The sequence below is a fragment of the Marasmius oreades genome, chromosome 4 (genome assembly GCF_018924745.1).
Source record: "Marasmius oreades isolate 03SP1 chromosome 4, whole genome shotgun sequence".
NCBI classification, from domain to species: Eukaryota; Fungi; Basidiomycota; class Agaricomycetes; order Agaricales; family Marasmiaceae; genus Marasmius; species Marasmius oreades.
Window position 1 is genome coordinate 2,420,415 of NC_057326.1, and position 26,630 is coordinate 2,447,044.

At 47.8% G+C, this 26,630-nt stretch overlaps 13 protein-coding genes across 14 annotated transcripts; 8 read left to right on the forward strand and 5 right to left on the reverse strand.

Moving 5' to 3' along the window:
* Window positions 1-120: 120 nt before the first annotated feature.
* Window positions 121-1,825, reverse strand: E1B28_007570 (uncharacterized protein; the record flags this gene model as incomplete). The annotated part of the gene is made up of 3 exons (XM_043152320.1): window positions 121-474; window positions 538-1,543; window positions 1,599-1,825. 3 exons carry the CDS (start codon window positions 1,823-1,825, stop codon window positions 121-123), a joined length of 1,587 nt encoding a protein of 528 aa, XP_043010406.1.
* Window positions 1,826-3,007: 1,182 nt separating this feature from the next.
* On the reverse strand, window positions 3,008-5,404 carry E1B28_007571 (uncharacterized protein). 2 transcript variants are annotated; one of them, XM_043152321.1, is made up of 11 exons: window positions 5,191-5,404; window positions 5,110-5,137; window positions 4,960-5,054; window positions 4,750-4,907; window positions 4,520-4,685; window positions 4,290-4,461; window positions 3,857-4,184; window positions 3,714-3,803; window positions 3,575-3,658; window positions 3,378-3,509; window positions 3,008-3,317 (listed from the first exon to the last, which is right to left on the reverse strand). In XM_043152321.1, exons 1-11 carry the CDS (start codon window positions 5,213-5,215, stop codon window positions 3,210-3,212), a joined length of 1,386 nt encoding a protein of 461 aa, XP_043010407.1. In that variant the 5' UTR covers window positions 5,216-5,404; the 3' UTR covers window positions 3,008-3,209. The 2 variants fall into 2 exon arrangements, with proteins under 2 accessions (XP_043010407.1, XP_043010408.1); XM_043152322.1 differs by having other exon boundaries at window positions 4,750-5,054.
* An 18-nt stretch (window positions 5,405-5,422) lies between these two features.
* Window positions 5,423-6,358, forward strand: E1B28_007572 (uncharacterized protein). The gene is made up of 4 exons (XM_043152323.1): window positions 5,423-5,538; window positions 5,602-5,906; window positions 5,963-6,053; window positions 6,107-6,358. Exons 1-4 carry the CDS (start codon window positions 5,518-5,520, stop codon window positions 6,176-6,178), a joined length of 489 nt encoding a protein of 162 aa, XP_043010409.1. The 5' UTR covers window positions 5,423-5,517; the 3' UTR covers window positions 6,179-6,358.
* A 32-nt stretch (window positions 6,359-6,390) lies between these two features.
* Window positions 6,391-8,678, reverse strand: ATP1 (Alpha subunit of the F1 sector of mitochondrial F1F0 ATP synthase). Its single transcript, XM_043152324.1, has 10 exons — window positions 8,554-8,678; window positions 8,458-8,500; window positions 8,288-8,374; window positions 8,188-8,235; window positions 7,488-8,132; window positions 7,197-7,429; window positions 7,024-7,139; window positions 6,818-6,963; window positions 6,695-6,765; window positions 6,391-6,642 (listed from the first exon to the last, which is right to left on the reverse strand). The coding sequence occupies exons 1-10, from the start codon at window positions 8,611-8,613 to the stop codon at window positions 6,469-6,471; spliced, it is 1,623 nt and encodes a 540-aa protein (XP_043010410.1). The 5' UTR covers window positions 8,614-8,678; the 3' UTR covers window positions 6,391-6,468.
* Window positions 8,679-8,716: 38 nt separating this feature from the next.
* E1B28_007574 (uncharacterized protein) lies at window positions 8,717-9,353 on the forward strand. The gene is made up of 2 exons (XM_043152325.1): window positions 8,717-8,779; window positions 8,834-9,353. The coding sequence occupies exons 1-2, from the start codon at window positions 8,743-8,745 to the stop codon at window positions 9,268-9,270; spliced, it is 474 nt and encodes a 157-aa protein (XP_043010411.1). The 5' UTR covers window positions 8,717-8,742; the 3' UTR covers window positions 9,271-9,353.
* Window positions 9,354-9,480: 127 nt separating this feature from the next.
* Window positions 9,481-12,095, forward strand: E1B28_007575 (uncharacterized protein; the record flags this gene model as incomplete). Its single annotated transcript, XM_043152326.1, has 17 exons — window positions 9,481-9,568; window positions 9,624-9,728; window positions 9,790-9,962; window positions 10,012-10,138; window positions 10,196-10,226; window positions 10,281-10,366; window positions 10,429-10,548; window positions 10,600-10,713; window positions 10,768-11,015; window positions 11,071-11,110; window positions 11,169-11,179; window positions 11,242-11,390; window positions 11,440-11,551; window positions 11,615-11,664; window positions 11,722-11,853; window positions 11,918-11,994; window positions 12,052-12,095. The coding sequence occupies 17 exons, from the start codon at window positions 9,481-9,483 to the stop codon at window positions 12,093-12,095; spliced, it is 1,707 nt and encodes a 568-aa protein (XP_043010412.1).
* A 224-nt stretch (window positions 12,096-12,319) lies between these two features.
* E1B28_007576 (uncharacterized protein) lies at window positions 12,320-15,372 on the forward strand. Its single transcript, XM_043152327.1, has 7 exons — window positions 12,320-12,498; window positions 12,544-13,824; window positions 13,887-14,097; window positions 14,155-14,258; window positions 14,317-14,474; window positions 14,531-14,670; window positions 14,728-15,372. The coding sequence occupies exons 2-7, from the start codon at window positions 12,943-12,945 to the stop codon at window positions 15,267-15,269; spliced, it is 2,037 nt and encodes a 678-aa protein (XP_043010413.1). The 5' UTR covers window positions 12,320-12,498; window positions 12,544-12,942; the 3' UTR covers window positions 15,270-15,372.
* On the reverse strand, window positions 15,373-18,630 carry E1B28_007577 (uncharacterized protein). Its single transcript, XM_043152328.1, has 13 exons — window positions 18,592-18,630; window positions 18,463-18,541; window positions 18,391-18,410; window positions 18,276-18,338; window positions 18,129-18,226; window positions 17,687-18,065; window positions 17,404-17,637; window positions 17,069-17,350; window positions 16,647-17,018; window positions 16,453-16,590; window positions 16,301-16,396; window positions 15,661-16,245; window positions 15,373-15,593 (listed from the first exon to the last, which is right to left on the reverse strand). Exons 1-13 carry the CDS (start codon window positions 18,598-18,600, stop codon window positions 15,504-15,506), a joined length of 2,445 nt encoding a protein of 814 aa, XP_043010414.1. The 5' UTR covers window positions 18,601-18,630; the 3' UTR covers window positions 15,373-15,503.
* A 523-nt stretch (window positions 18,631-19,153) lies between these two features.
* Window positions 19,154-19,811, forward strand: E1B28_007578 (uncharacterized protein). Its single transcript, XM_043152329.1, has 4 exons — window positions 19,154-19,223; window positions 19,272-19,372; window positions 19,433-19,506; window positions 19,566-19,811. The coding sequence occupies exons 1-4, from the start codon at window positions 19,221-19,223 to the stop codon at window positions 19,697-19,699; spliced, it is 312 nt and encodes a 103-aa protein (XP_043010415.1). The 5' UTR covers window positions 19,154-19,220; the 3' UTR covers window positions 19,700-19,811.
* An 877-nt stretch (window positions 19,812-20,688) lies between these two features.
* E1B28_007579 (uncharacterized protein) lies at window positions 20,689-21,216 on the forward strand (the record flags this gene model as incomplete). The annotated part of the gene is made up of 3 exons (XM_043152330.1): window positions 20,689-20,896; window positions 20,957-21,036; window positions 21,094-21,216. The coding sequence occupies 3 exons, from the start codon at window positions 20,689-20,691 to the stop codon at window positions 21,214-21,216; spliced, it is 411 nt and encodes a 136-aa protein (XP_043010416.1).
* A 221-nt stretch (window positions 21,217-21,437) lies between these two features.
* Window positions 21,438-23,701, forward strand: E1B28_007580 (uncharacterized protein; the record flags this gene model as incomplete). The annotated part of the gene is made up of 4 exons (XM_043152331.1): window positions 21,438-22,195; window positions 22,244-22,473; window positions 22,524-22,585; window positions 22,634-23,701. The coding sequence occupies 4 exons, from the start codon at window positions 21,438-21,440 to the stop codon at window positions 23,699-23,701; spliced, it is 2,118 nt and encodes a 705-aa protein (XP_043010417.1).
* A 549-nt stretch (window positions 23,702-24,250) lies between these two features.
* Window positions 24,251-25,649, forward strand: E1B28_007581 (uncharacterized protein; the record flags this gene model as incomplete). Its single annotated transcript, XM_043152332.1, has 4 exons — window positions 24,251-24,820; window positions 24,868-25,208; window positions 25,264-25,321; window positions 25,380-25,649. The coding sequence occupies 4 exons, from the start codon at window positions 24,251-24,253 to the stop codon at window positions 25,647-25,649; spliced, it is 1,239 nt and encodes a 412-aa protein (XP_043010418.1).
* Window positions 25,650-25,677: 28 nt separating this feature from the next.
* Window positions 25,678-26,544, reverse strand: MSRB2 (peptide-methionine (R)-S-oxide reductase). Its single transcript, XM_043152333.1, has 5 exons — window positions 26,388-26,544; window positions 26,197-26,325; window positions 26,098-26,128; window positions 25,900-26,025; window positions 25,678-25,850 (listed from the first exon to the last, which is right to left on the reverse strand). The coding sequence occupies exons 1-5, from the start codon at window positions 26,523-26,525 to the stop codon at window positions 25,798-25,800; spliced, it is 477 nt and encodes a 158-aa protein (XP_043010419.1). The 5' UTR covers window positions 26,526-26,544; the 3' UTR covers window positions 25,678-25,797.
* Between the last annotated feature and the right edge of the window lie 86 nt (window positions 26,545-26,630).

Below are 26,630 nucleotides of genomic sequence, written 5' to 3' on the forward strand. Positions count from 1 at the left end.
CACGTTGCAAGCAACGAACTCGCGTTTGTCCAGTCGCGATCCTCGAAGATCATGTTCATAATCTTGGACTTTGAAACACGCATGGTCCAAGTAACCCCGAGTTTTGCAGCTCTGTAACAATCACCATCGAAACGATTTATCCAACAAGTCCCAATCGACAGCTTCATCTGCCCGCCTCATGATATTTCCTTCCTCGTCCGGGAAACGATTCAGGAAATACCACACCCACAGAGGTTCCCCGACTATCGATCGTGATCCAATCGTCTTTCCTGTATGGCGTCGATGTTCGAACGCAATCCTTTTGAGGCCAAGAACCCGTCTGGCCAGCGTATTAGCCCACAATTGTGAAGACTCGTCAACGGAGCCTATTTTCCGCAAACAGCCGTCTTCTTTATAAGAATCTTCCTTCAATTCGACTGCCAGTTTCAGGGTATGAAGGTATGAAAATTTTGACAATTCCTGCGTAAAAAGATCCTGCATAGAAAAACACACCGCCAATGAGCGAAGATCATCGGAAGACTAATAGAGAACCCTAACCAAGTTGGATTCGAAATCGTGGCTTTCTCGATGAAAGTAGCGTATACCCTGAAATTCAAGGATGTGTAATCCAGGAAAGACGATAGAAATCCGTCTTAGCAGCTCGGGTGTTACACACCATCCCATGTTTATTCTGAGATGTTCCAGGTGAGGCATACTATCGCCTGCCGCATGAAGAGCCCTTAACAACCTGACCAGTTTCTCGGGGTTGTGATATGCCAAAAGATCCGAACCGGTATTCATCACATCCCAATATGGCACAAAGTCCAGTACGAGACATTGTAGAGAAGATGGCAAGCGACGCAATATGTTATCCGTCAAAGAAGGATTACATATTACCAATGTCTTCAAAAAAGGTGGAAGTGACTGATCTTGCTTGGGGAGAATCTGGGGATCTGTGGGCATCAGGACATAACGGTGTGGAACGACGCCAATCATCCGTAACTTGCAACATACTTCTAACACGGATAGTCGTGGCATGTTCGATAGGACTGTCCAGATCGGATACCGTTCCGAGTGTTCGGGAGGATACCCTCGAAGAACAAGCCGCTTCAAAGCGGGAAATTGTTTGTCTCCAGACATTGCCGCGAAAGTAGGCAGAGAAAAATACTCCCCTGGAACGTCGAGGTGAACAAGAGTTTCACGAGAACCCGATATCAAGTTGGCGGCACACTCCATAGAGAGAAGTCGTTTACTCTCCGGAGCAGCGTATAATGAAGTTGACCGCTCAGGGTATTTAATAACGATCTCCTGCATCCTGCTGATATTGACGAAGTGACAGGAATAGTCTCGGGCGAGGAAAGACGTCGATAAGTGTAACGAAGTGAGGGATGTAAAGTTGTGATTGATCAAAGACAAGATGAAGGCGAGGCTTGGGGGTTGTGCTCGTAAGGTATAGGAGAAGGTGGACAGATTCGGGAGTTTGGGAAGAACTTGAGAAAGTATGTCCAGTGCAATTTCATGTTGCAGGCCTGACGTCCAACGGGCCTCCACTAGCCGTACGCGTCTGCAATCAAGTGATATATTGAGATCATGATGAGTAGACTGGTTATAGAATTGACCGTATATAGACCCATATCTCGGACGGATAAAACTCTGGAGTATCTTCCCTCGGCCAAGCGACATCCCCAAACAAAAGCGGCAGCGTACAAGTCCTCAATGCTTTTGAAACAACGGAAATGGAGAGCAAATCGGAGTGCTGGCGATCATCGCGGATTGAGGAGAGAATGAGATGTATCACATCATATCCTAGATCGACTAGAGATGTGGAAGAACCAAGATGGAACATTGACCGTGAGCGCTGCTACCCATGGTGATGGTACTTATACTGAAGTCTAACAGGCGCTGACAACACCATCGCGTGAACCTCTTCTATTCCCGCGTTGGATCTGCTTCACTGCCCCTTCAACATAACAAAATCCATATAAACCTAGATCAGAATGCCGCCATTGTCTAACTCTTTTGACCTCGCTTCAAAGACTCATGCAATCATGAATTGAGTCTCTCGAACGCTTGGATTCACTCGTCTCGTTTTTGGCGCTCTGGTCAAGCATGTGGTCGACGACGACAGCACACCGAGTATCACCCATCGCGCCAGAAAGCCGGACCACGTATTAGACACGGAAATCCCCATATGGTGTTAGCAGCGTTACGAGGGGATACAGCAGCGTTCACGTTCACAGGTGAGAGTGCTATGGAGGCTCACAGCACGATGTCACTCAACCTGACCCGACTCATATGCTTCACTTACCGACGGAGGACCCCACATTGTTCAAATCACAGAGAAGTGGAGTTTATGCGCGTAAATCCATCGATGGCGACATATATAGACACCTCCGAGGCAAGTAAGCCATTCCACCGTACTCCGACTACACTACGGACACTCTACATGAATCTTCTTCTACCCACTAAGTATCGTGGGCGTGGTCATCGGCGTTCTGCTCGCTCTCCGTACTGCCGCGACCGAGCCTTCCAATGATTCTCGAACTCACGATCCGATTTCCTGGAATCTGAATTCAGAGCTCCGAGTCCTTTCACGGAGAACGTGACCGACCTCATCAATATATCGATAACCGGCGCCTACTCTTCCACTGAGGTCCATTCAGATCATAAAAGCTCACCATCGAGCCATCAGGTTCCCACAACGCCATCTGCAACCACTAATAACGAGTACCCTTCCTCTATTCAAGAAAAGACGCGAATGTCGTTCTCAAGTACCCATGAAGACTTCATGATGTACGAGCGTATCCAACACACCTTACGCAACCCTTTTCGACAGGAAACAGGTCCCATTTCGCAAATGGGAGTAGTCCCAGGCCGCACGATCCCGAACCCCACCTCAGCGAAGGAGAAATAGCTATAGAGAGAAATTGTTGAGGCTCAGCAACCTAAGCTTGCACCTCCTGCTTAAAAACTGACCCAAACTTCAGTCCTTTCTCTCTCCTTGTGTCTCCTTTTTCACCACGAATTTGCGATCGAAATCCTCGTTTTCAATGCAATCAAACGCGTGTTGAATAGACCAAAGGAAACGGCCGCGTGTTCACGGAGGTCCATTTCTAGCGATCTACTTAATACTAGATGATATACAGTAGGGTAACTGTCAGATACTCTTGCAGTACAAAAGGTTACACAGTCTTGTGCGTGTTTTTTGCGAGAAGAAACCACGAAGACCATCATCGAAACTGTCTTTCTTCCTGTACAGTCTCGTCGTCGTCTTCCTCTTCATATTCATCGTCGTCGTCATCATCATCAAAATCTCCTTCGTCCATAGCCTCCTTTAACTGATAACAAGCCGTCAATCCGACCGGTTTTGTTGCACCGATGGAAAAGAAACTCCTCACCATTTCAATCAGCTCGTGGCATTCGTTCAAGTGAGCCATTATAATCCCCTGTCCCTCAGGCACTGTTCCATCTGCCGCCATGAATTTCCCATCTTTCCGCCTCGACTCGATTTGATGGAGAGCTAGCTGGTACTGAAGAGTCGAATGATCGTGAGCTTCTCAAAAGACCGACCCAGAGAGCCAAAGGCAACACTAACCGGGTATAAATCACGCGGATTAAACGGACCACCGTACTTGAGGACCTCGTTCAGACATTTCTTGACGGTAGAAAGTTTGTTTGCCTGCAAATAACTTATCAGCTAAAAAGATCCTTGGGTCAAAGACTCAAGGCGTTACGATAGGCATGAGTTCTTCAGACACGGGCTCGCTCGAGGACAGAAGGCGGTATATGAGGCCGTAGCATCTTCGCAGCAGGTATAACAAAACCTTAATAGAGGTGAGGCTCAAGAAACGGCCTCCCAGTTGAAATTTTAACTCACATATTGTCCTGCGGGACGATTTCCTTCCGAGTCCAGAAATTTGCCATCGACCCGCATCTTGTCGATTTCCTGTAGACTCAGAGAATAATTCCATAGATCCGTCTCCCGCAGACTCCATCGGTGTGTCAGAACTAGTCCTTCCAACTCAGATCGAAGATCACTAAGTCGATCGTGAATGGGTTTTAACGAGGACGCGACGTTCCTAGACTCTTCATTGGCCTTAACTTCCTGCGCTATCTCGAAACATTCTTCTAGAAGCGACGAACAAAGGGCTTGAGATGCTGGGACTATACCCCCTGGTCCGAGGAATTTCCCGTCGACTCTCTGACTATTACATGGGTGTCAGGGAGGCAAGAGTATCAGGGAAGGTAAGAAAAATTCCCTCGAGAATCAATATCGGGAGCTAGGTGGGCCAGCAAAAACAATACTCAACGAATCTATTTTCCGGAGCTCTTCTTGCAGTGGTTTGAGCTCAGCTTTGTGTGAACCTTGCTTAGCAGCAAGGGCAACGAGTTTCCGTCGAATTGTAACGAGCTTCTCATGGATCGGGATGAGTTCCACGGATAGGACTGAAAGAGACTCTTCCAGCGATTTGACAGTATCATCTTAAAAAAGCCGGACGTCAAGGACCTCGCGTGCTCTGCCAAAGCAGCGTTCACGTACCACATTTGTTTACTTGTCTTTCTAATAGTTTGATGAGTGCTTGTGGGTGCTTTCCTTCCGCCGTATCGCGCTGAAGAATTTGTCGCAACTCTTTGATCCGTTTCTGGAAGGGTGCAAGGTCGGATTCGTTGTATAATGCCGACTCATTCATGTGATTGAGGATTTGCTAGAGAAATAAAAATAAAGCTCTCGTGAGTCGGAGATAGATGATTTCAAGGCTAGATACACACTCGCATGGATGCAATTTGAGAGTAGGTAGCTGGCGCATCTTTCGTCTTGCCGATGGTGAGGTAGAATAAGGAAAGGAGACTGAAAACGTCGGCTAACGTTGTGTCCAGTCGATTGTTATACGAAGTATAATCGTCCCGTACGTCGTTTAACTTGGTAACTGACGAGATTTAAGTTTCAGATGGGGAAGCTCAACAGAGAACGGGATAGACCTTGCTTGACCACAGCTTGATAAAGGGAGTTGACATCAGATGCCTTGATAAATTCACCTCTATCCTTCTTCAATGCTGTCAACCTGTTGCGAATACTGCAACGAGTATCATGAGATGCCTGAAAGACGGAATCAAGGTTGAATTGCCTACTTGACCAGCGCTTCGAGGATCGAGAGTTCTGCGATTCAAAAAATCAACAACATTCAAATAGCAATCATCGCAGATACAAACCTTCTTGAGGAACAGGCGCAGACATCTTGGACTATGATCGCCTGCGGTGAAGCCAGTGTCGAATCGCTTTGTTCTGAGCCTTATATTCCTACAGTGACTAACTCTCTATAAGATCGGTGTATGGCTGTAGCCTGTAGGGAGAAGGCAGATGTGGGAGTCAGAGTCGCGACAAGGGAAACTCTATCGGCGCGTTACGTCGACGTCTGCGGCGGAGTCTGTGCGCAGCCCACGTGCAGGTACTTATATCTAGGACATCATCTCCCCCATCCGGCGTTTAGTCCTTTTCCTCTATCCAGTCCTCAACCACCACCCCAACTTATCTTCACTATGACTGCTCAAATCAAAGAGGTATGGCATACTTTCATCGATCTCGATCTATAGCCTCTCTCAACGTCGTCTTCGTTTATCTAGAAATTGAACAATCTGCGGCTTGAACTTGACAATTCAATCGAGCGTGCTGAAGCTGCAGAGGGTCAGAACAAGAAGTTGGAACAAGTCTTACTCGAGAGAGAACAGGAGATCAAGGCTCTCACACAGAAGCTCTCCGTAAGTGAAACCGAACTGGAGAAGGCAGAAGGCAAATTGGCGGAAGCCAAAGGCGCCTTGTCCGAGGGGGAAGCCTCTAAAACGACGAACGAGGGCTTACAACGGAAGATACAGCTTCTCGAGGAAGAGTTGGATGCTGCTGAGAAGAACCTCAAGGAGACTGTCGAAAAGTACTTGCCAAATCGGTTTTTGTTTTCATTCGATGACTGACATCCACGGGAATCAGACTTAGACAGGTGGATGTCAAGGCAGAACACTTTGAACGGCAAGTACAGAGAGCTGAACAGGAGAGGGATCAGTGGGAGCAGAAGTATACGGTACGTTATCCTCGGTCATCTCATAATTTGGCTGTATCTCATCGCGCTAACAGGAGGAGAAACGCAAGCACGATGAACTCAAGAAGGACTTTGAAGATCTTAACCGCGACATCCAGGGGCTATAAATGCGCTGTATTGAGACTTCCCCCTATGCTTGCATCCATACGTATCTTGCCCTCACGCCACTATATCCGTTGTTCCTCCACTTTAACATCTTTCTTATGTTAGTTTACGTTGAAATCTGGCATCGGTAGCAGCTGAAACGGGACCGTGATATTCGAGTTCATTTACCAATTATTCAGACGCTCAATATTACTCGAGTCAGTACAGTGAAAGTGCAATTGAACGATAAAATAGAGTAGAAAAGTTAATTTTGAATCTCCCAGCCTCTCGATCTAAGCGACAATGCAAGTATCTACGATGTGAAGGTAGCAACGTGGTCTTCGACGACCTTCTTGATTTTAGCCTCCATCTCAGGTGTGACATTACCAGAAGCGATCTCCGCTAGCAAGCCACCCTGTGATGATGTAAGGTGTGCACGGAATTCAGCCTCCCATTTAGTAATTTGGTCGACGGGGATACTGTCGAGCTGTTGTACATAATTAGTACTCTGTCCTAGGTAAGAAAGCCTCTACACTTACGAGACCGTTGACACCAGCATAGATGATGGGGACCTGGACCTCTGTTGCAAGGGGTTGGTATTGACCTTGCTCTGCAGCAGAATTAGTGTCGTCACATCAAACATCATAACCGGAGTCACTCACTCAGAAGTTCAGTGAGACGAGCACCACGAGAAAGGAGGAAACGAGTGGAAGCATCGAGATCGGAACCGAACTGAGCAAACGCAGCGACTTCACGGTATTGGGCAAGGTAGAGCTTGAGCGAACCAGCGAACTTCTTCATGATCTTGCTGGAAAGATGACAACGAACTGTTAACAATCAACATGAACAAGAGATGGAGGCAACGTACGTCTGGGCAGCAGAACCAACACGAGAAACGGAGAGACCGACGTTGATAGCGGGACGTACACCACGGAAGAAGAGTTCAGCTTCCAAGAAGATCTGACCATCGGTGATGGAAATGACCTGCACGATACTATTTGAACGAAGGATTCTGCGTAATAGAGGAAATAAAAAACATACGTTGGTGGGAATATAAGCGGACACATCACCACCCTGGGTTTCAATGATAGGGAGAGCGGTAAGAGAACCACCACCGAACTTGTCATTCATCTTGGCAGCACGCTCGAGGAGACGCGAGTGGAGGTAGAAGACATCACCGGGGTAGGCCTCACGACCGGGAGGTCGACGAAGGAGAAGGGACATCTGACGGTATGCGACAGCCTGCTTCGACAAATCGTCGTAAATGATCAAGGCTAATAAATGTTTCAGGTCTCATGTTTTGATTTAAAGAGTCGGAGTGAAAATACTCACCGTGCTTGCCGTTGTCACGGAACCATTCACCCATGGCACATCCGGAGAAAGGAGCGAGGTACTGCAGAGGAGCAGCTTCCGAGGCAGTAGCAGCGACGATAATGGTGTACTTCATCGCGTCGTTCTCCTCAAGAGTCTTGACAAGCTGAGCAACTGTTGATCGCTTCTGACCAATAGCAACGTAGACACAGTAGAGCTTCTTAGTCTCGTCCTTACCATCATTCCACCTCTTCTGGTTAAGAATGGTGTCAATGGCGACGGCCGTCTTTCCAGTTTGACGATCTCCAATAATCAATTCACGTTGACCACGACCGATAGGAACCATGGCATCAATGGGCTTGATACCTGTCATCATGGGCTGGTTGACGGAGCGACGAGGGAGAATACCAGGTGCCTTAACGGAGGCACGACGACGCTCAGCGGCTTCAATGGGACCCTTGCCATCAATGGGGTCACCGAGGGCATCGACGACACGTCCGAGTAGGCCAGGTCCGACAGGAACATCGACAATTTGGCCGGTACGTTTGACGGTGTCACCTTCCTTGATAAGTCGGTCGTTACCGAAGATGGACACACCAACGTTGTCGGCTTCCAAGTTGAGACACATTCCACGAACTCCCGAAGAGAATTCCACCATTTCCTCGGCTATAGAAGACAATTTTTCAGGTGGATGGACGTAAAGCATGGTGTGCCTACGAACCCTGAACGTTTTTTAAACCCCATACACGACCAATACCGTCGCCAACGCCTGTGTACCTAGCATTGAGAGCTGATTTCGGCACGAATATCATTGCACTCACTCAGGACACGTCCGGTTTCCTCGACGTTTCCACCGACAGAAGTTCCTGCTATCCGGGACTCGAGGATGGACGAGACCTCAGAAGCAGCTTTAGTGACGTGTATCGCAGAAGCAAGAAGAAAAGGGATAAAATTTAGTATGGGATTAACTGAAAAGTAGAAATGAACGAACCTGGCTTTGCAGTAGCATATGAACGAGACACGTTAGACGTGCTCTGTTGCGAATGGTAAATAAAAACGACCAAAGGGACCCAGAAAAAGCAAAAACCTTGGTGGACGCGACCAGCGCACGAGCGCGGGCTGAATTCCTGAGTGCAATTCTATGCATGTGTGGAGTTGGACAGAGGACGGAGGGAGGAAGCAAAGCTGCTCGTCGGGAAAGTCTGGTCGGAAGAATGCGGTTTTGTGTTTGAGTTTGTTTGGATTACCTCCAATAATATCGTTTGCGGCCCCATTCATGGTCAGCGCGTCAATGGCAGGTCTCTTCAGACCGAGTAAGTACTTTTTTTTTTGACGCTAGCAAGTCTTTACTTTCCCTCCCCATTCAGTACAGGCTCTGTGTAGGTCAGCACGTAGAGCTCTCCATGTCGCCCCAGATTCAACCACCACAGCCCTCAATGTTATACGCTCTCAACCATCCCAATACATCGTTGCATCCGTCGTTGGACGCAAATACCTGCTTTCTCCTCGCGATATTCTCACCATTCCTCGACTGCGCGACGTGAAAGTTGGAGATGTCCTCGCACTTGATGACATACACGAGCTCGGTTCAAGAGAGTACACTCTCCGAGGGAACCCCACAATACCACCTTCAAAAGTAAAGGTTGAGGCGACCGTTCTAGAGCACACGAAGGGAAAGATGGAGTTCGTCTTCAAAAAGAAACGGAGAAAGGGCTACCAGAAGACGAAAAGACACAAACAGACTTACACGCGTCTACGTATTGGTGACATTGTCATACCCACAGCCAAGCCAGTAATATCATAGGATCCATATAATCGTCTTTCACTTGTTTGCGACTTGGGCGTTGGAATCACAATCTAAGGACCCGAATGTGAACTTCATTCATGACCCCGTCTGTTTAAGCTTGCACCTGCTGCCACATGGAACTGGCTGCATCCGAACAATCAAATGATCATGATGCTGCGCGAATGACTTGAATAATTTTCACATGAAACCTCTTTCACTGATACCTCCATGTCCCCCACACTTTTTACTTTCAGTTCCTCTGCTACAGATGAGAACAGTGGTGGTGTGGCTTTATACGCCACACTCGGTAGCATCGGTGAGTGGAAAAGATCAGTAAAGACCGTAGACTGACCGTCTCTTTTGCACAATAGGTTTTGTAACTTTTTACGCACTGTACCGAATTGTGCTCTATCCCATTTATCTCTCACCTTTGCGTCATGTCCCTGGCCCACCTCTTGGGCCCAATTTGCTTATCGGTGCGTTGGACCACTGCACAATTTGACAATTTTCAAAATGGACTCGACGTTCCTGTGACAGGACGGTTCGGGGACATGATCAATGGAGAGGCCGGCATCCCCCAACGAGAATGGGTGAAACAGCACGGTCAAGCCATTCGCGCTGTCGGTCCTTTGGGGATACAACGAATGATATTCTGCCGACCTGGAGCCTTGCACAAGATACTTGTCAGCAACTGGTTGACGAACCCCAGGGTCAGTTTTGTTCTTGCTTTGGTTTCCTTTTAATCACCTCGTCATAAAGCCTGGCTTTATGCGCGATATCTTAGGAACCGTTACAGGATATGGCTTGCTTACGGTCACCGGAAATCAACACAAGCAGATGCGAAAGGCGATGAACCCAGCCTTCTCGATCGCTAGCTTGAGTTCTCGTGAGCATTGAGCTTCTTGGGTGTGACGATACTCTGCAACTTCTAGCCTCGTTCTAGAGACGGACATGTACCACGACGCCATTGACAGGTGATATATCCGCTTTGCCTGTCAAATTCAGTTCTAGGCTGAAACAAATTGTAGCTTAATCGACATCCTCAACGACAGAATTTTAGATACCGAAAAGAGGACCGGGGAGAACAGTTCCATCGAGCACATGTATGTTTGGAGTGAGTTTACCTTTCCCAGTCGTACTGATGCCTTCATTGAGCATTGCGGTACGCCTATGCAGTGAGCAAAGTTACTCTGGACATTATTTGCACGTCTGCTTTTGGGTATAACGCCGACTCCTTGCATAATCCTCACAACGAACTTGCTGAAGCCTACGAGGAATTGATTTCATTACAGACAGGTATCTTCTTACTTCTGTAAGTGTAAAAAATGACTGGAGCCTCCAGCTTAGGGCGGAACCTCTCCCGTTTCATCTTATTCATGTCCATTCCTGGCTTTCCGACATTCGTGAATTCCAATTGGGCGTCGAAGCGCCGAGAAACGATAGCGAAAGTACCAGGGCTCAGTGCGTTTTTTTCCCGACCTATTTAGCATTCTTGATCGACCTCTAATACTTCAGAACCTCTGGCAATCATGATGAATGCGATGCACAGAATCAAAGCGGTATCGGCTTCTATCTTGAAGGAGAAAATGTATGAAGTGGAGGGCCTGTCTAAGGATGACACCTCAGCGAAGAAGGATATCATGAGCCTCTTGGTCCGAGCGCGGAAGGCTGAGATGGAACGAACGGAATCAGGTGCAAAAACTTCAGCCAGCGACCTGGATGGCTCATATACGATGAGTGACAAGGAGATGATGGATCAAGTGGTATGCGTCCACTTTCAACACTAGATGGTACTCCTGCTCATCAAACTGGGTCCAGCTCACTTTCCTTGGGGCTGGACATGAAACGACGGCTTCCGGTTCGAACATTTATTCCTCTATGCAGTGTTATGGCTTATCTCGATTACTCTGGTGTAGGCTTGGCCTGGGTGAGCCATGAATTTTGTCATCTCAAAAGACCTCCTGAATCTCTGAGCGTTCTTTTTCAAAGACTCTATGGTTGCTCGCCAATGACAAGGAATCGCAACGAAAACTACGAGAGGAGCTGAGACCCTTGTTCGTACTGTGTGAAAATGGTACAAGAAAGGCACGACCATCTTATCGTGAGCTCAAGGACCTCAATTGGCTAGATTGTGTCATGTAGGCGTTAGTCTATTCATGCGCTCAAAGGCCTGATTTTGGTTCACAGGAATGAATCCCTCCGATTGTATCCACCGGTTCCAATGTCTTTCCGTCAGGCCGCGACTACTGACGTTATTGATGGTATTCTCGTCCCCAAAGGGACGATATTTTATATCCCTGTACGCTATCTTCCTGCCCCATCTCGTTCAGCCCTAACATTGAACTTGACTTTGACTTTACAGATTCGCGTTGTCAATACTTTGAAGGATATATGGGGAGACGATGCCGAAGAGTCCGTATCAGTGAACCGGCAATAGTGAAGTCCATTCTAACCATTCTTAATTTTCAGATTCAATCCTTCCAGATGGCTCAAACTTCCTGACACTTACAACCCAACATTCTCAGTCCTCTCGTTTCTAGCGGGCCCACATGCATGCATAGGGAAAACGATGGCGATAATGGAAATGAAGGCCGTCTTGGCGTAAGCATTTACTTCTCGCCGGGGAAGCTTCCGCTCTTCACCGGCTTACATTTTTCTTTATTAGTGGTCTAATTGTCAACTTCGAGTTTGAGCCTGGCTATGAGGGTCAAGTTGCTCAACCTACCGCGGCAGTAACGATGAGTGAGTCCCAAAACGCTCTCTTTCCGAGTTATTTGTACTTGAACAAATATCATACAGAGCCGCGAGATAACATGCCCCTGCGAGTGACGAGAACGTACTAAACTGAACCGGACGACATCAATCATCATATGGTCTATGCTTGGACAGTTTGCATGATGTGTACCTTGTTTTGTTTTGCCTTGCGCGTCCAAGGATTATACGGTAATAGTTAGCGTGTACCTTGCCCGAGCAGTCTGAGAATTATATACCGTCACGGCCTGGCAGGGCACTCGATGTGCATCTTATTATTTATACATAGGCTGCCGTGAGCCCAGATCGTTCTTCTTTAAATTCCCTTCCCCTGGACCTGGACCTGGTGTCATCCGTGTCAACTTGAAGACAACAGGAAAAGAGCAAGCGCGGTCTTTATGCAAGGAGCTCATGCAGTCATACTAGCCGCAACTATGGTCAGAGTATTTTGCGAAAACTTTCCAACTCTTTGAACATCCCGCAAATTTACTGTGTGTAAGTTACAATGAACTTACATATCACGTTCCTAACGGATTGCAGTCACTTGGCTGACAGTGATGGACTTATTCCTGTGCCTAAGGTCACATATTACCCATCACAAGTCATCCTCCATCCACCCGTCAAACAGATTGGCATCCGCAGATAGTTTTCGTGAGATGATTACATTCCTCCGCAGCACGGCCTTCGCAAACCCTAATGACTGGGATTGACAGTTTATCACCATACAACTACACGGGGCGAGCCGAGGACGAGCACGCCACACGGTGATGGTCAAGGAACCAGGGGATTCATTTCGAGAAGACAGGTGGAATTAATAAGAAGCTCTGCTAGATAAAGCAGAAACTATTTTCATCTTTTCTCCCCCAGTCACTCTCTTTTTCATTCTCTCCCCTCTAACCACTTCATTGCGGTGTAGAATCTTTGGGATTCTCCGGCACGATGGCTTCTACCAGTTCACCTTTTTCTGACCCAGATCCTTTCTCTACGCCCATTTCCACCCCCAACCGTAGCCGAAGTTCCACACTGACAGGCAAAGACAAAGCCAAGTCCATACCCGACTCTCCTTCTAATCCTACCAGTTCCTTGAAGACCAATGTCAGTGATTCCGAACCTGAAGCCTCTGGCCACTCCAACGGGCAACGACGCGAGCTTGCTCCTGCGGATGTCGAGGCCACTCTAGCTTCAGCTACCTCGTTCGCCGTTCTTCCTAATCGTCGGGTGGTAACCGGATTGAATGGTTCTCCTCGAGAGCGGAATCATCATAGATCATTTTTGGGCCCAAACTCATCATTCATCATGCCACCCTCTCCAACTTCCCCTACTCATGCTCATTCTCCGTACTCCGTTTATTCGAGCATAAGTTCTGAGCCCAGTTCAGTCGTGAACACAGCAGCAAATTCACCTTTGATCAGTGGAACAGGGTTACCGATCCAGTCAGACTCTCGTCCGATTTCGAGGGCTGTTTCTACTTATAACCTAGTAGGCTCAACGCCTGTACTCCGACAACGACCTCGGATGCGTTCCCATCTTCTTCCTGCGCTCATGCACCGATCCGCCGCTGGGGCGACCAATAATCCATATATGTCCGACGCACCCGAAGCGAAAGTTGGTTCAGGGAAGGGTGGTTCCCATCTTGTCTCAAAACCCTGGCTTCTATCGCCTTCTCCGCGAGTGAGGGTGTCTTACTGGCTTGTCTATGGTTGTGTATTACTTGGGTTCTTAGGAGGCGTAGCGCAATGCATTGTAACCTATCTCAACGTTTCCCGGAACCGATTAGACAACGCCCCAATGTGTTTGGTTTTGGATGAAGATTTCTCGAATGTGAGTGAACATTGCCTATGACGACTATTCGGCACGACTAACGACCAGACACACAACTTCAGGCTGAAAAGGCTCTCGGTCCAAAGGGCACCTTCCAGCATGAAATTTCTCTGAGTGGATTTGGGAACGGCCAGTTCGACATGGCGACTGGTTCCAGTAAAAATTCTTGGGTGGATGAGCAAAAAGGATGGCTCTACATACAGCCAACTTTGACTGCTGATGAAAATCTCGGAGGAGACAAAGGTGTCGTCGGCTGGGACGGAGTCTTCGCGAGTCAGTGCTTCTCTTCCTCGTTGACATCTGATTACTGATGTTTCTTCCTTATCGTAGATAAACCCGATGGCCTATACGTCTATAATCTTACGGACTGCACGTTCAACGATACGGCCAAGGACGGAGGATTCATTGACGATCCTAAGAATCCAGGACAGAAGGTGAGCATCTTCCACCGGATCCATGGCGATATCCTCCTCTGACTCGATATTTTCATAGGTTTATGACTTGCAAGGCTATCTAAATACTTGCTCTGCTGTAGCGAATTCGACCTCTGGTAACATCTTACCCCCAGTGCAATCGGCACGCCTCACAACACGAAAAGCTGCTTCAATCAAACATGGACGAGTCGAAGTTAGAGCGAGGATGCCCAGAGGGTAAGTTGCTGGCTCACCGCGCTCCATTCTCATCCTGACTCTTAACTCTCCTATAGGGACTGGCTCTGGCCTGCTATTTGGATGCTTCCCACCAATAACGTCTATGGTGACTGGCCCCGCTCAGGAGAGATAGATATTGTTGAGAGTAGGGGTAACGGCTTAAAATATACAGCCAGAGGGAGAAACTACATACAAGGTGGGCTTATGTCTGCACCACTTCCTTTCATCGTCAACTGACAGGATGTCAACCTAGGCGCTCTCAACTGGGGCCCGACCCCTCAACTCAACGCCGTGGGCAAATCCTACTCGTGGTGGAGCGACAAACGCGTCGGTTACGATGAAGACTTCCATACATACGTCTTGGAATGGACCGAAAAATGGATCCGAATCTACGTCGACACTCGTTTACACACTCTTCTCGAGTTCAAATTCCCAACTAAGCCGGGTGGTTTGTTTAAATTCGCCGATTTCCCTGAGAACATTGTCAATTCTACCACTGGGCAGTTAGGTCCTTTAATGGACCCGTGGCAAGGAAATAGTGCGGGTCCATTCGACGAGGACTTCTATCTGATTCTTAATGTTGCCGTTGGTGGGACTAATGGGTGGTTCCCTGAAGTTCAAGGGGACAAACCCTGGTTGAATCAGGCCGGGCAAGAGAGGGCGATGAAAGACTTTGCGTTGGCAAGGGACAGGTGGTTACCAAGCTGGTTAGGACAAACTGAGAAGAATAGCAACTGGGGTGATAAGAGTGGTGCGATGGTTGTTGATAGTGTGAAGATGTGGAAGCATTGCTAACTTCGTTTAATTATTTACGCTCGTTTCGTATCGGACTATGACAGAACTTTCGCTATTTGTTGTACCTAATTCTCAAATCGAAAACCCTAATAATAGTGTGAATGGACCGAGCGTTACCATTCTTCAAAGAAAATGTCAAAAAGCTCAACACGTCCGCCAACGCACGTTAACATGACAGTTAGCAACAAGAACATTGCGACAGTTTGATAACATGAAGGACTGCGATCTAAAAAATCATATCTCCCCCTCCTCTGGTGTATCCTCACGGGTAGGCCCAGACGCGATAGAACGTGCATCCTTATCGACACTTTCCAATCGGGGACGCTGTAAGAAAAAACCATCGCTGGTGAACAAAGAGGGTTCGAAAAGAGACAAATCTTTTAGGACACACCTTTTCGGCTCTATCATCGGATCCTTTATCTTCCAAATCTCGTTTCTCCCTCAAGGGTTCTTCACGCCGAACCGAGGAGACACTTCTATCTCTTTCACTCTTCCTCCGACTGTCATCCCAATCCCGGGAATAGTCTGACCTTGTGCGCTCTCTATCTCTGTCCTTATCTTTGTCCTTATCCTTGTCCTTGTCCTTTTCCTTGTCCTTGTCTCGTTCCCGTTCCCGTCTACGATCATCTTTATCGTCCCGCCCGTGCCTGGAGGATCTATAGTCTCTGTCCCGCTCCTTGTCCCTTTCTCTGTCATAGTCATTTCGAGACGAACGACGGGTACGATCGTGTTCATCATGCCGATAATGCCTCGAGTCCCTACTGTCCTTCTCATGGTCTTTCCCTTTATCCCGATACGAACGTTCTCTATCGCGGTCTCTGTCGCGATCCCGGTCCCTGTCCCTGTCCCTGTCTCTGTCTCTGTCTCTGTCTCTATCCCTGTCTCGATGATCCCGGTCTTCCCGAGCAGGTTCTTTACGCCTGCGACTCGTAGTCGAACCACCATCCTCAGATATCGCAGCCTCTCGAAGACGTTCCTGTATCCTAATATCAACTTGAGGCTCGATTGATTATTTAAAAGATGATGTTCACCTTGTGTCTTTTGACAAATTTAGCGAAAGCGGTACGTCTGCCTTCTTCATCTTCAATTGCCTTATACTCGGGTAAATGTTCCATAAGAGGAACAGCCTCAAGACAAGGATATCAGTAGTTGACAACAAGCGGAGAATCAGTTAGCAACGCACCGCTTCGTATGTCAAATTCAGATCCAACGGCTCAGGAAGCTTCCTTAACGCATACCGTAAATCATCTTGTAAATGGCGTAGACGTCTCTCTGCTCTTCGCTTTTCGTCCGCTTGTTTCTTCAAAGCTGAATCAAGTAACTGTATTTGTCGAAGATATGAGCGAAAGGTGAATGCACGACGACGGCTGCACTCACAGTGGTAAAGACTATATGTAAATCATCCTGTGAAAGGTTTTTCACTTCTTCGTCAGCAGCACCTTTCACAACAGCGAGGAATTCTGCTTCAGTCGTCTCTGGGGTGACGGTAAAGGGCTTTGGAGTCCCATCTTCCTTTCCATCACGGGTCTTCGCAGCATTCCTGTTGATTGCATCCGTAACAACAGCAATCTTAGCACCCAGTTTCTGATCCAAGTTGTCGACAACATCCCAGAACAGCTCGAGTTGGTTGGAACCAGGAATACCGAGCATATTGAGATATCTTTCATCGTCTTTAAATAATGGGTAAACTTCCTTCCATTTCGTTCGAGCTTTGATTGTGCCAGACTCTATTAATTCTTGTAACAGACCCTGGGTAGAGAATTAGAGACCGGAATGAATTCGAACAGGGTGCATCTTACCTTGAAGGCTTCGCGAGCTTTGCGTTCCCTCCGAGTTTTCTGTACCTGTTCGCGTCGCATCTGGTCATCAATCTCACGTTCCTTCACCCTACTATAATCCTCGAAAGCGAGCAGGATATCGAGACGAGGTAGCGCCTGTAATTCTAGGTCTTCGGCCCATTCTTGTGTTTCTGTCAGGTGTTTGTATGCCGTAGACCAGCGCGTAAGAGCATCAACTTCAATTTCTTTGAAAATTCTGACAACTTTGGCTACACTTCTGGCACGAGCAGCGCGGCTTTCTTGCTGTATCAATTGGGTGAATGTCGACATTTGAAAAAACAAAAAACAAAACCGACCATTTCTCGTTGTTTAAGCTCAGTAACGTATTCTTCAAAGATCAGTCTACGCTCAGACTCAATTTTTGCCTGCTGCCAAATGGGATGTTGGGAAAACAGCTTATCTGCAGTGACGAAGGTTGAATAGTGAAACACGTTCGGGTTTCCTCTCAACATGTTTCGAATGGCAGGGCGTAGCTTGGCAAGTCTAGCCTCTTTTTCTTCGGCCTCTTTCACCCTCAAACTGGTAGTGTACTATCGGGAGGTTAGCAAACAAAACTAGTCTGGGAGACAGGCCACGCACTTTCTCAAACGCGCTCTTCTTCTCAGCTAATGTATTCAGAGCTTTGTACAACGGATCAGTGATGATGGCTCGCATTGTCTGTTCCCAGGTCCAATTCGCATCGACACCAGCTTTCTTTAACAAGTGAGTGAATGCTTTCTCTCCTTCTTCGACTGTGGCAAATCCATTATGAGGGATGACCGGATCGTCAGGGAGATTTGGGCGAGCTGGCAGTACTGTGGAAGATGCAAGAGGTAATCCACCTGTGTGAGCTCCTACAGCAAGTCCCAGCCCTGCGTTCTCATTCTCCGCTATGGCTGGCGCAGTAGATGTGGGCGTGGAACTCGAGGTGCCTGTTACTGGTGTGAATCCGGGTGCTGTGATAGCGCCAGGGGTGGGACTGCAGCGGAATTTGGTGAGTGAAGGATGCAAAAAAAAAAAAAAAAAAAAAAAGGTCGCTCACATTGCCGTGGCCGGCGCAGCGGTTCCTTCTTTCTCTACTTTCTCGAGCACTAGTAACAATTCATCAGGCATATCCCATTTTGACTCTTTTGTTTCGGTCTAAGAGGGTTGTTTAGTCGACATCTTCTCTTGAAGAGAAACCTCATACGTTATAATAGTACTTGCGCCCGCCCGAGAAATACTCTTTCCATTTCGTTTGGTTCAAAGCACGCTAAAAATTGTTGATATAGAGACATGGAAGGAAGGAAAGGTGAAATACGCACCTCAAAGGGAGTCTTGAGTTCTACGGCACGGTTGATTGAATACGAGAGGTGGAAATGAGTAGATGAACTCACCATCAGGTTTCTCCCAGACACTCTCCTTTGTGACAGTATTGAACCAATAAGTGCGCCCTTCCGGATTACGATGTTCAGTCTGAAAAAGGCGTAAGACGATAGTTGTTGAGGATGAAAGAACAACGTTACCCAGTTCATTGTCAAGTGAGAGCTAGGACGAAAGATGTCCGTGTCCTTCAGAAAAAGAAAAAAGTTCTCACGCAGCTTTTGCCACGTGTTTCTCAGCTCCTAACAACGGTCCGGGCTTGGAATAGATCATTCGAAGCTCGTTGGGGGGTCCACGCTGTGTATTTATCCATCTATCTCTATCTCATTAGAGTTCACTGAGTAATGACCGAGAAGGTTTTTTTAACTTTGCCCTTCACCCGCTACGTGCAGTTAGAAACCAGTATTTACGGTTGTCTAACTGTTTATCCCCGCTACGTCAAACAGCGCTGATGCGTACCACTAAAAAAAAAAAAAAAAAAGTAATGTCTTTCGCATCTATATCATGTATGTTTCCGATTATTATACTCTATACATACTCCTTACGGAGCGAAACCCCACCCCCGAGTTTCGCTCGGCCATAACGTTCGGAGCAGCCAGGTTTGTATCAAGTCGGTTTTTCTCGGAATTCGGCCGCCCCACCCGAGCCCAGTTCCCGGTTAATACCGGTCCGATCGTAATGTGGGGATTGCGGGGGTGGTCGTAAGTCCCACGTCTACTCCCTTCTGCCTCTCCTTTCAGCTTCTTCCACCTTTTGAAATAATTCACTGATAATGGTAAGACCGCTCAGCTCGAAAACACGCAACTGCTGATGCGTGCCTTAGTCCGCGTATCCTGCATTCATAATGGGAGGTCTATGTGCCGTTGGTGGTGTTATTGGCTTTGCTCGGACTCGATCTATACCATCAATTGTTGCAGGCGTTGGGTGTGTGTCGTGTTCAGTCATTGCGGGTCGAAAGTTCAGCCTCTAATGCACAATTTGCAGTGTTGGTGCACTATACCTTTGGAGTGCGGATAGCATACGAAAAGGAACTACCAACGGAGTTGAAGCTGCTTTAGGTGCGTTTACTGTCTTGCTGTCCGTACTATAGCTCGTTGAGTGAACCCTGTCTACGTAGGTGCCTCTGCACTACTCTTCCTGTCTTCGGTCCCCCGATTTCGGAAAGGGCCCGTACCTGCCATGTTGACTACCACGTCGACCGCTGCCGCTTTGTACTACGGAAATCTTTACATGAAGATAAAGAACAACTGATTCTCGGTCACTTTTCGATTGCGGCATCTATGTAATGTGGACGAACTAGTTTGGTCCCTTGTCTGTATTTCATTTGGAATTGAATTGAATACTACGTTTTTCTGTCGTTCACACCAATTCACCCGTCTGCAGTCCGATTTCCGGTCGGACACAGAGGGTTTAAAACTTTAATTCATGAATGGCTGATTTGATTGCTTTGAACTCACTATTTCAGGGAAGGTTTCGAGTGAATGAAGAGTGAATGAACGATAGTGTCAAAATTGGCGGTGAACGACCACGTGCTTCTTCCGCTTTGCCCAGAAACACGGCTGTCGGTGCTTTGAAGTGGCCTTTGAAATTGATTTTGGTCTGTTTTAGGGATTGATTTTGGCAAAACAATTTTTCGCGGGTAGCGGGACGCCTCCCGGATCATTTTAAAGCTCCACTGGGAGTCTTGAAAATTTCCCAACAAACCCTCTACCCATCCCCCGCGCTCAAGTGCCAAGAACTGGAAGGAATGGTTATAGCCAACTCCGCCGCAGAAAATGTGCTTGGAACACTTGGTAATTACGCCTCCGGCGCCGACCACTCCAATCGACCGAAATTAATCGAATACCATCTAGGCGCCGTTTGTTGGATGGTACAGCTTGTTCCACAGATCTGGAAAACATTCCGAACCAAAAACACAGACGGGCTCTCGGAATATCTTGTGTAAGTCTCCCTTCTATCTCTTTCCATCTATTACTGCTTCTCATTGGCTCCCGTCAGCCTCATATGGGGTATTTCAGGAGCGTTTCTTGGGACATATACTATCATTAGAAACTTTAATATCCCCTTGACCCTTCAACCACACATATTCACCGTGTTGTGTTTGATATCATGGGGTCAGGCGAGTGCCTTTACATTCATTCGAGACACTCAAGTCCTATTTGGTCTTCCAGTGTCTCTATTACGGACGCCGTTGGTCCGCAAAAAACGCATGTCTCGCGGTTTCGGCAATTATCATTCTTATGGCTGCGTTCGAAGTGGCGATGGTCTTCGCCGTCCGCCCATCGTACAGCCAAGGTCTTTCCAGCGGTCGTACCGGCACACAGTTCTTTGGAATCTTCTTTTCGGTCCTCCTCGCCTTGGGTTTACTTCCCGAATACTACGAGATCTACAAACATCGAGAAGTCATTGGGATTTCGATTACCTTCATGATCATTGACGCCCTCGGCGGTACGTGATCAATGATTCCTGGTCCTCGGCTCCCCATTCTCACGTCCAAGTTGACACCAGGTGTATTTTCTGACCTGTCCTTGATTTTTGCTTCCGGCAAGTTCGATGTCATTGCTGCCATCGGCTATACACTGGTCTTCGTGAGTCTATACTTCTAATGACCTGCCCTACCATATGTTCATCCAAACGTCGTTCAGGCCATGGATCTGGTCATTATTGTCGCTGCCCTCATATTGAATCCTTTGGCTCGTCGTAAGAGAAATAGATACCCAATGACGGACAGAAACTGTAACGAATCGCAGGATACATCCCCCGTCTAAAATCAGGTGCTGGGATCAACTCTAGGCGGCTCATTATTCTCGCGCAGACAGTAAGTATCGCGTTGGAGTGTATAATTTTAGTAGTGCATTTGCATTCATGTCTACGTAAATGCCCATGTAACCGATGTTTTCAATTCCCGAACCTGGGGTTCCCCCGGCCCGCTAGCGCTAACGACGAGGTTCAGCCAGTGACGAGCTACTGGTGCTGGTCAAGGCTAACCATGTCGACAGCAGCAACGAAACGACGCGTTTCGTACAGAATCCCTTCGCCTTTAGATCCTGTTCCTCGCCTACGCCTTCCCGATCCAACAACATCTCGTTTCGGACTTACAGGTCCATTGTTAATCCCGATAGATGGTGTTGCAGAATCTGGAGAACACGGTCATTCTCAACACCCAAGAGCTCGACAACTACCAGTTCCTAAACATCCACGCCATCGTTTGGGAGTAACCTCGCTTGCTTTGGACACATGTACCCAACTCGCTGGTCATGGTTCACCGCAGGGAATTCTATATTCTGGTGGTCGGGACGGAATGGTCAATTCATGGGACTTGCATGTACCCATGCGTACTAGACAAAGAGCACGGAATGTGACCCGGTCTAGAGATGTGTATGAGAAGTATAGATGGGAGATAATGACAGGTTGGGCAGACGATGTTGATGAAGATAATGATGATTTCGGGGACGGCGACGTGCTGGGTGAAGTCACTGGATCTCAACGAAAACGTCGGGAAGAGATCAATGAAGTTCCGTATGAAGAACGCTGGGAGATGCGCAAAGATTCCAATGACCTTCCCCCTACAACGTTTCGACAGTGTGCAGAGATGCACTCAGAGTGGATCAACGATATCGTCCTGTGCAATTACAATCAGAACGTGGTATCTGCCTCGTCAGATGGCACCATCAAGGCCTGGCAGTTACATGGAGACATATCAACCCTTGGCCATCATGAAGATTACGTTCGCTGTTTGAGCGTATGGTATGTGGATATTTCGATTTTATAAAGTAGTAACGCTAACCTCTACAGCCGTGAACAAAACTGGATTGCTTCAGGTTCATTCGACCGTACAATCAAATTGTGGGACCTCGGACATGGATCATCGAACCCTGTTGTGACAATGGTACCCGTCGATGCCGCAAAAGACCCCAAGACCAGCGTTTATGCTTTAGCTGCAGATTCGCGTGGTCACGTCATTGCTAGCGGGAGTCCAGAGCGAATAGTCAGGTTATGGGACCCTAGAAGTGGGAAGGGAACAGGTCAGTCTTCTTCCTGATGCAACTTCTCCATCGCTAAGTACTACCACAAGGCAAACTTGTTGGTCATACAGATAACATCCGCGCCATTCTTATAGCTGACGATGGGAGATATGTGCGTCTTCTATTGACCATCACTTTACTTATATTTACCCGCAACTAGCTCCTCACAGCATCGGCGGATGCTTCTATCAAGCTTTGGTCGCTCTCATCGCCTCAAAGATGCCTTCACACATTCACCCATCACACTGATTCTGTTTGGTCACTCTTTTCCTCTCATCCCTCCCTCGAAACCTTCTACTCTGGAGACAAGAGTGGTTTAGTTTGTCGTGTCGATGTCAGTGATGTAGGGGCATTCGAGAGTGGTGATTCAACCACAAGTTTGAGCGCTGTGGGCTCCAGTCCTATCATAGGAACAGAGATCGGGTTTGATGCGGGCATGGGTGTCAGTTCCGGTGAATGCATGTTGGTCGCTAGTGTTCGTTCTGGGTCAGGTTTTGGTGCATGTGAGACGGGTGTGGACAAGATCGTCGTCCTGGACGATCGGTTACTTTGGACAGCCTCTGGTACGAGCTCTGAGATAAAAAGATGGCGTCTCCCCCCAAAAACGAGCAAAAACAGAGGAAGAGCCATTGTTTCCAACCCTGGCCCTTCTTCTGTCAGAGAGAGAAGCAGCAGTACAACTGCGACAGCTGAGGATGATTTCAGTCGGGCTCTACACGAATCCCCGGAATCTACGTCAGTCCCTCTACCTTCTGTTAGTACATTCAAACAGCACAAACATCGTTCTCACACCAACACACACTCACCATCATCTCTTTCCGCCTCCCGCCCGCTTCCTCACCACAACCACAACTCGTCGTCCTCAAACCATCATTCCTCCCCTTCTCTTCCTCAACGCTCATACACCGCCTCCCTCATTCGACTTCCATCCGCAGCTCATGATATCACGGCATTCCTCCATAAGAGCCAAGGAAAAGATGCAGAACTAGCTTCTCTAGCTAGTCATTTCAGAGCATCGAGTCCCAGCCCTTCAATAGCACTATCTCATTCTCGTTCTTCTTTCTCTCACCGGCCGCCTGAACAATACGAAACTACGCAGGTGGAGCTCTTACCTGAGCTAGCTTCTGAAGCAATACCTTATAACGCCGAACCAGATTCCATAATCCCCGGAGATACGGGACTTGTCAGGCGAATTTCATCCTCTTCTTTCCTTTGCAACCAAAGCTGACTCGAATGTACCAGATGCGTGGTTCTCAATGATAGAATACATGTTCTCACTGTAGACACTGCAGGTGAAGTGGGGGTCTGGGATATCGTCCGGGGTACTTGCCTAGGGGTTTACCGCAACCTTTGCTGGTGTACTACCACCCGGTCAATATCTCCACAGTCTTCCGAACATCCCCTGAGGAGCCCACGATCACCCGGTCGTCGGCGCTCTTCTCAGCCATCTACCCAGCAATGTCAATGCAGTCAAACGTTCTCTCCTCGGGAAGCTCTAGAAAACGTTCGTTCTCGAATAGAAGGCGAGGGTGCTGTTGTTCTACCGTGGGCAACTTGCGATACCAAGTCGGGCGTACTAACGGTCCACCTGAACGTAGACAGGTGTTTTGAGGCAGAGATTTACGCGGATGAAGTCGGCTTCTTGAAGACGGAAGGAGACGATGATTTAAAGCTGAACATCGGGAAATGGGTACTCAAGAACCTGTTCCTCGGATTTATTAGAGAAGAGCAGAGATTGAGGAAGAAACGGGAATCTGTCGGCTCGACGTCATCCACAATGGCCAAATCTCCTTCTCCCAAGCCTTCCCCCCCGGTACACCCCATTATCTCTTCACTTACCCTCATACCAGCTCTTCCGCCCCCAGCTTTTGTATCTCTGGCAAGAAAACCTTCTTCTCCGCTCATGACGCCGATGATCCCCTTGGCCGTTCTCAATCAAGAACACCTGCCAGGTATACCTCAATCACCTGATCTTTCGACGCCTCTTGTCGGAAGTATCAGTACCCGACCAACCACCAACAGACTGAGATCCCTATCGACGGCGGGGGAATACGATGCAAATGATTTTGTCACTTCACCCACTCCGCAACCACCCGGAAAAGAGTCGGCGGACTATTTCTCTACCGTTCCTCATCCTCTACCCAAGCCTCTCGATGGAGGTGAAGAGGTGAACGGAAAAGATAATACAGGAGCCGGAATAGCTTCTCAGACTCCGATAACACCAGGGGGGCTTATGACGAGGTTAAAGAGCTTCGGTAAACCTAAGAGAACTCCCAGCGAGGTGGCTCCCCCGACTCCGAGTGTCCCTCCGATTCCAGAGAAGGAGAAAGATAAGGAAGGCACCGAGGTATGTTAGCTCTTCCGAGGATTGTATCTTTCTCAATGATTTCCTAGGAGTCTGATCCTATTACTTCCACTGAGGCGGATACTAAAGCCAGATTACTCTCTCTTCCCCTTTCTCCACCACCGTCATCCGAAGCACCGGTACACGCGTTACCTTCCAACATGACCATAACGATTTCGGAAGGACATACGACTGTTTATCGAGGACCGGTCAACAACACGGGCCACGATGTGACATCACTGGAGGAAGCGATGCCCATGTGGCTATTGGAATGCCTTCTCTTCAATAAATTACCAACTGCGCCTGCACAGGTCAAAGTTAGCTTTATCCTGATGCCTTGGCAAGGTGAAGGGTTGAGCGAAGAAGAAAAATTGCCCGAGCTGTTAAATATGTTAGTTGTAAATCTCTTTCTTGATCGTGCACTATCACTGAACGCGCTGTTGCAGAACTCAGAGCAAGTTGACAGCTAGTAGATGGTTGAGAGTGAGAAAGCTAGTTCATCATGTCAGTGTTCTTTAACGCTCCGTTAAATACTCTTTTCACCCGTCGTTTCGGCATCCAGGTTCAGGATAAACTGGAGAAACTCACCAATTCGATATCACACAACTCACCTCGCACGTCTATCGATAGCAACGCTCATACCTCTACTAAAAGCAGAGCTGCAGCGGAAAACATGTATGAAATACTCTGTAACGAGGTGGTCTTGCCTTTGGACATGACGTTGGCCGCCGTAAGACAGTACGTGTGGAAGCAGGCGGGAGAACTGACGATGCATTATCGACTGAAAGAAATGCGGACGGTAGAGGTTGGCATTTTCGGTCTGGCTATGTAGTATACTCATCTTCCTCATTCAGCCATGTATCGTTATCTACTGCAAACCATGTCATAGAAGTTGTATTCATTTTAAACGTACAATTTATTATAATTTCGTCGATAAGCCCAGTTCTTCATGAAACGAAAGTAGAATCCATCCTTGACTTTCATTCTTCCTTGAACTTTAAGGAAATCGAGTTGACACAATGACGTTCATCAACTTGAAACCATGTGAAAATCCGTTTTACTAGAGGCATCGTAGGACGTACTGGGATTGGGAAAACCTTCTCCTTTAAAGACATGTCCTAAATGCCCCCCACAGGCTGAACAAGTGATTTCTATCCGTGTCATCCCCCAGGTTCGGTCTTCATGTCGTGAAACAGCACCAGGAATAGCTAGCAAAAGGCCTCGTCAGAAACCGTCAAACATGATAAATAAACGTCCAAAATTCGAAGCTAATCATTCACCATCAAAGAAAGCAGGCCAACCACATCCACTCTGTTAGGGGAAGAAAACGGGTTCGTGATTCTTTCTTTGGGTGGGTAGCAATTCCGATGCAGGCTCACGTTGAACTTGGTGTTGCTCTGGTATAATGGAGTTCCGCAACCAGCACACTCATACACGCCCTTCTCAGAGTGATGGTCGTATTCTCCTGTACCTGGACGCTCCGTACCCTTTTGACGCAGAATTTTGAACTACATAGGATATATATGATTGAATGAGTCGAACGTCGCAGTGAGAGAGGGGGAACCCAAACCTGCTCAGGTGAAAGGACTGCCCGCCATTCTTCTTCGGATTTTGCTTTGGACATGATGGGACGTCTCGATAAAGGTGCGACAGAGGATAACAGAACTAGTCCGCTGAATCTGGCTTTGGGGATCAAACGCAAAAGCATTCACGGCAAGACATTCCCTGATCGGCTTTCTTCTCCGAGATTTCGTGACTACTGATCTGAGTACATATGGAATTGCGTGCTGTTGCTTCCGACGAACTATAAATT

Bases quoted from the DNA above. Each gene is read 5' to 3' on its own strand.
- E1B28_007572 (XM_043152323.1), top strand. From the start codon at position 5,518: ATGACTGCTCAAATCAAAGAG. The intron at 5,907-5,962 runs GTACTTGCCAAA...CACGGGAATCAG, and splicing joins CTCAAGGAGACTGTCGAAAA to ACTTAGACAGGTGGATGTCA. The intron at 6,054-6,106 runs GTACGTTATCCT...TCGCGCTAACAG, and splicing joins AGTGGGAGCAGAAGTATACG to GAGGAGAAACGCAAGCACGA.
- E1B28_007577 (XM_043152328.1), bottom strand. The intron at 18,411-18,462 runs GTGAGTTCATCT...ACCGTGCCGTAG, and splicing joins TGTCTGGGAGAAACCTGATG to AACTCAAGACTCCCTTTGAG. The intron at 17,351-17,403 runs GTCGGTTTTGTT...CAATTGATACAG, and splicing joins AGCTTAAACAACGAGAAATG to CAAGAAAGCCGCGCTGCTCG.
- E1B28_007571 (XM_043152321.1), bottom strand. From the start codon at position 5,215: ATGTCTGCGCCTGTTCCTCAAGAAG. The intron at 4,908-4,959 runs GTCTATCCCGTT...AAATCTCGTCAG, and splicing joins TCAAGCTGTGGTCAAGCAAG to TTACCAAGTTAAACGACGTA. The intron at 4,686-4,749 runs GTGTGTATCTAG...TTATTTCTCTAG, and splicing joins CTCAAATTGCATCCATGCGA to CAAATCCTCAATCACATGAA.
- E1B28_007574 (XM_043152325.1), top strand. From the start codon at position 8,743: ATGGTCAGCGCGTCAATGGCAGGTCTCTTCAGACCGA. The intron at 8,780-8,833 runs GTAAGTACTTTT...CTCCCCATTCAG, and splicing joins GGCAGGTCTCTTCAGACCGA to TACAGGCTCTGTGTAGGTCA.
- E1B28_007578 (XM_043152329.1), top strand. The intron at 19,373-19,432 runs GTGTGTGTCGTG...CACAATTTGCAG, and splicing joins TCAATTGTTGCAGGCGTTGG to TGTTGGTGCACTATACCTTT. The intron at 19,507-19,565 runs GTGCGTTTACTG...CTGTCTACGTAG, and splicing joins CGGAGTTGAAGCTGCTTTAG to GTGCCTCTGCACTACTCTTC.
- MSRB2 (XM_043152333.1), bottom strand. From the start codon at position 26,525: ATGCTTTTGCGTTTGATCCCCAAAGCCAGATTCAGCGGACTAGTTCTG. The intron at 26,129-26,196 runs GTGAGCCTGCAT...TTCCCCTAACAG, and splicing joins AGAGCAACACCAAGTTCAAC to AGTGGATGTGGTTGGCCTGC. The intron at 26,026-26,097 runs GTGAATGATTAG...GCCTTTTGCTAG, and splicing joins TTGGCCTGCTTTCTTTGATG to CTATTCCTGGTGCTGTTTCA.
- E1B28_007576 (XM_043152327.1), top strand. From the start codon at position 12,943: ATGGCTTCTACCAGTTCACCTTTTTCTGACCCAGATCCTTTCTCTACG. The intron at 14,098-14,154 runs GTCAGTGCTTCT...TCCTTATCGTAG, and splicing joins CTGGGACGGAGTCTTCGCGA to ATAAACCCGATGGCCTATAC. The intron at 14,475-14,530 runs GTAAGTTGCTGG...ACTCTCCTATAG, and splicing joins AGAGCGAGGATGCCCAGAGG to GGACTGGCTCTGGCCTGCTA.
- ATP1 (XM_043152324.1), bottom strand. From the start codon at position 8,613: ATGCATAGAATTGCACTCAGGAATTCAGCCCGCGCTCGTGCGCTGGTC. The intron at 8,375-8,457 runs GTTCGTTCATTT...ACGTCACTAAAG, and splicing joins ATATGCTACTGCAAAGCCAG to CTGCTTCTGAGGTCTCGTCC. The intron at 7,430-7,487 runs GTGAGTATTTTC...AACATTTATTAG, and splicing joins CCGTGACAACGGCAAGCACG to CCTTGATCATTTACGACGAT.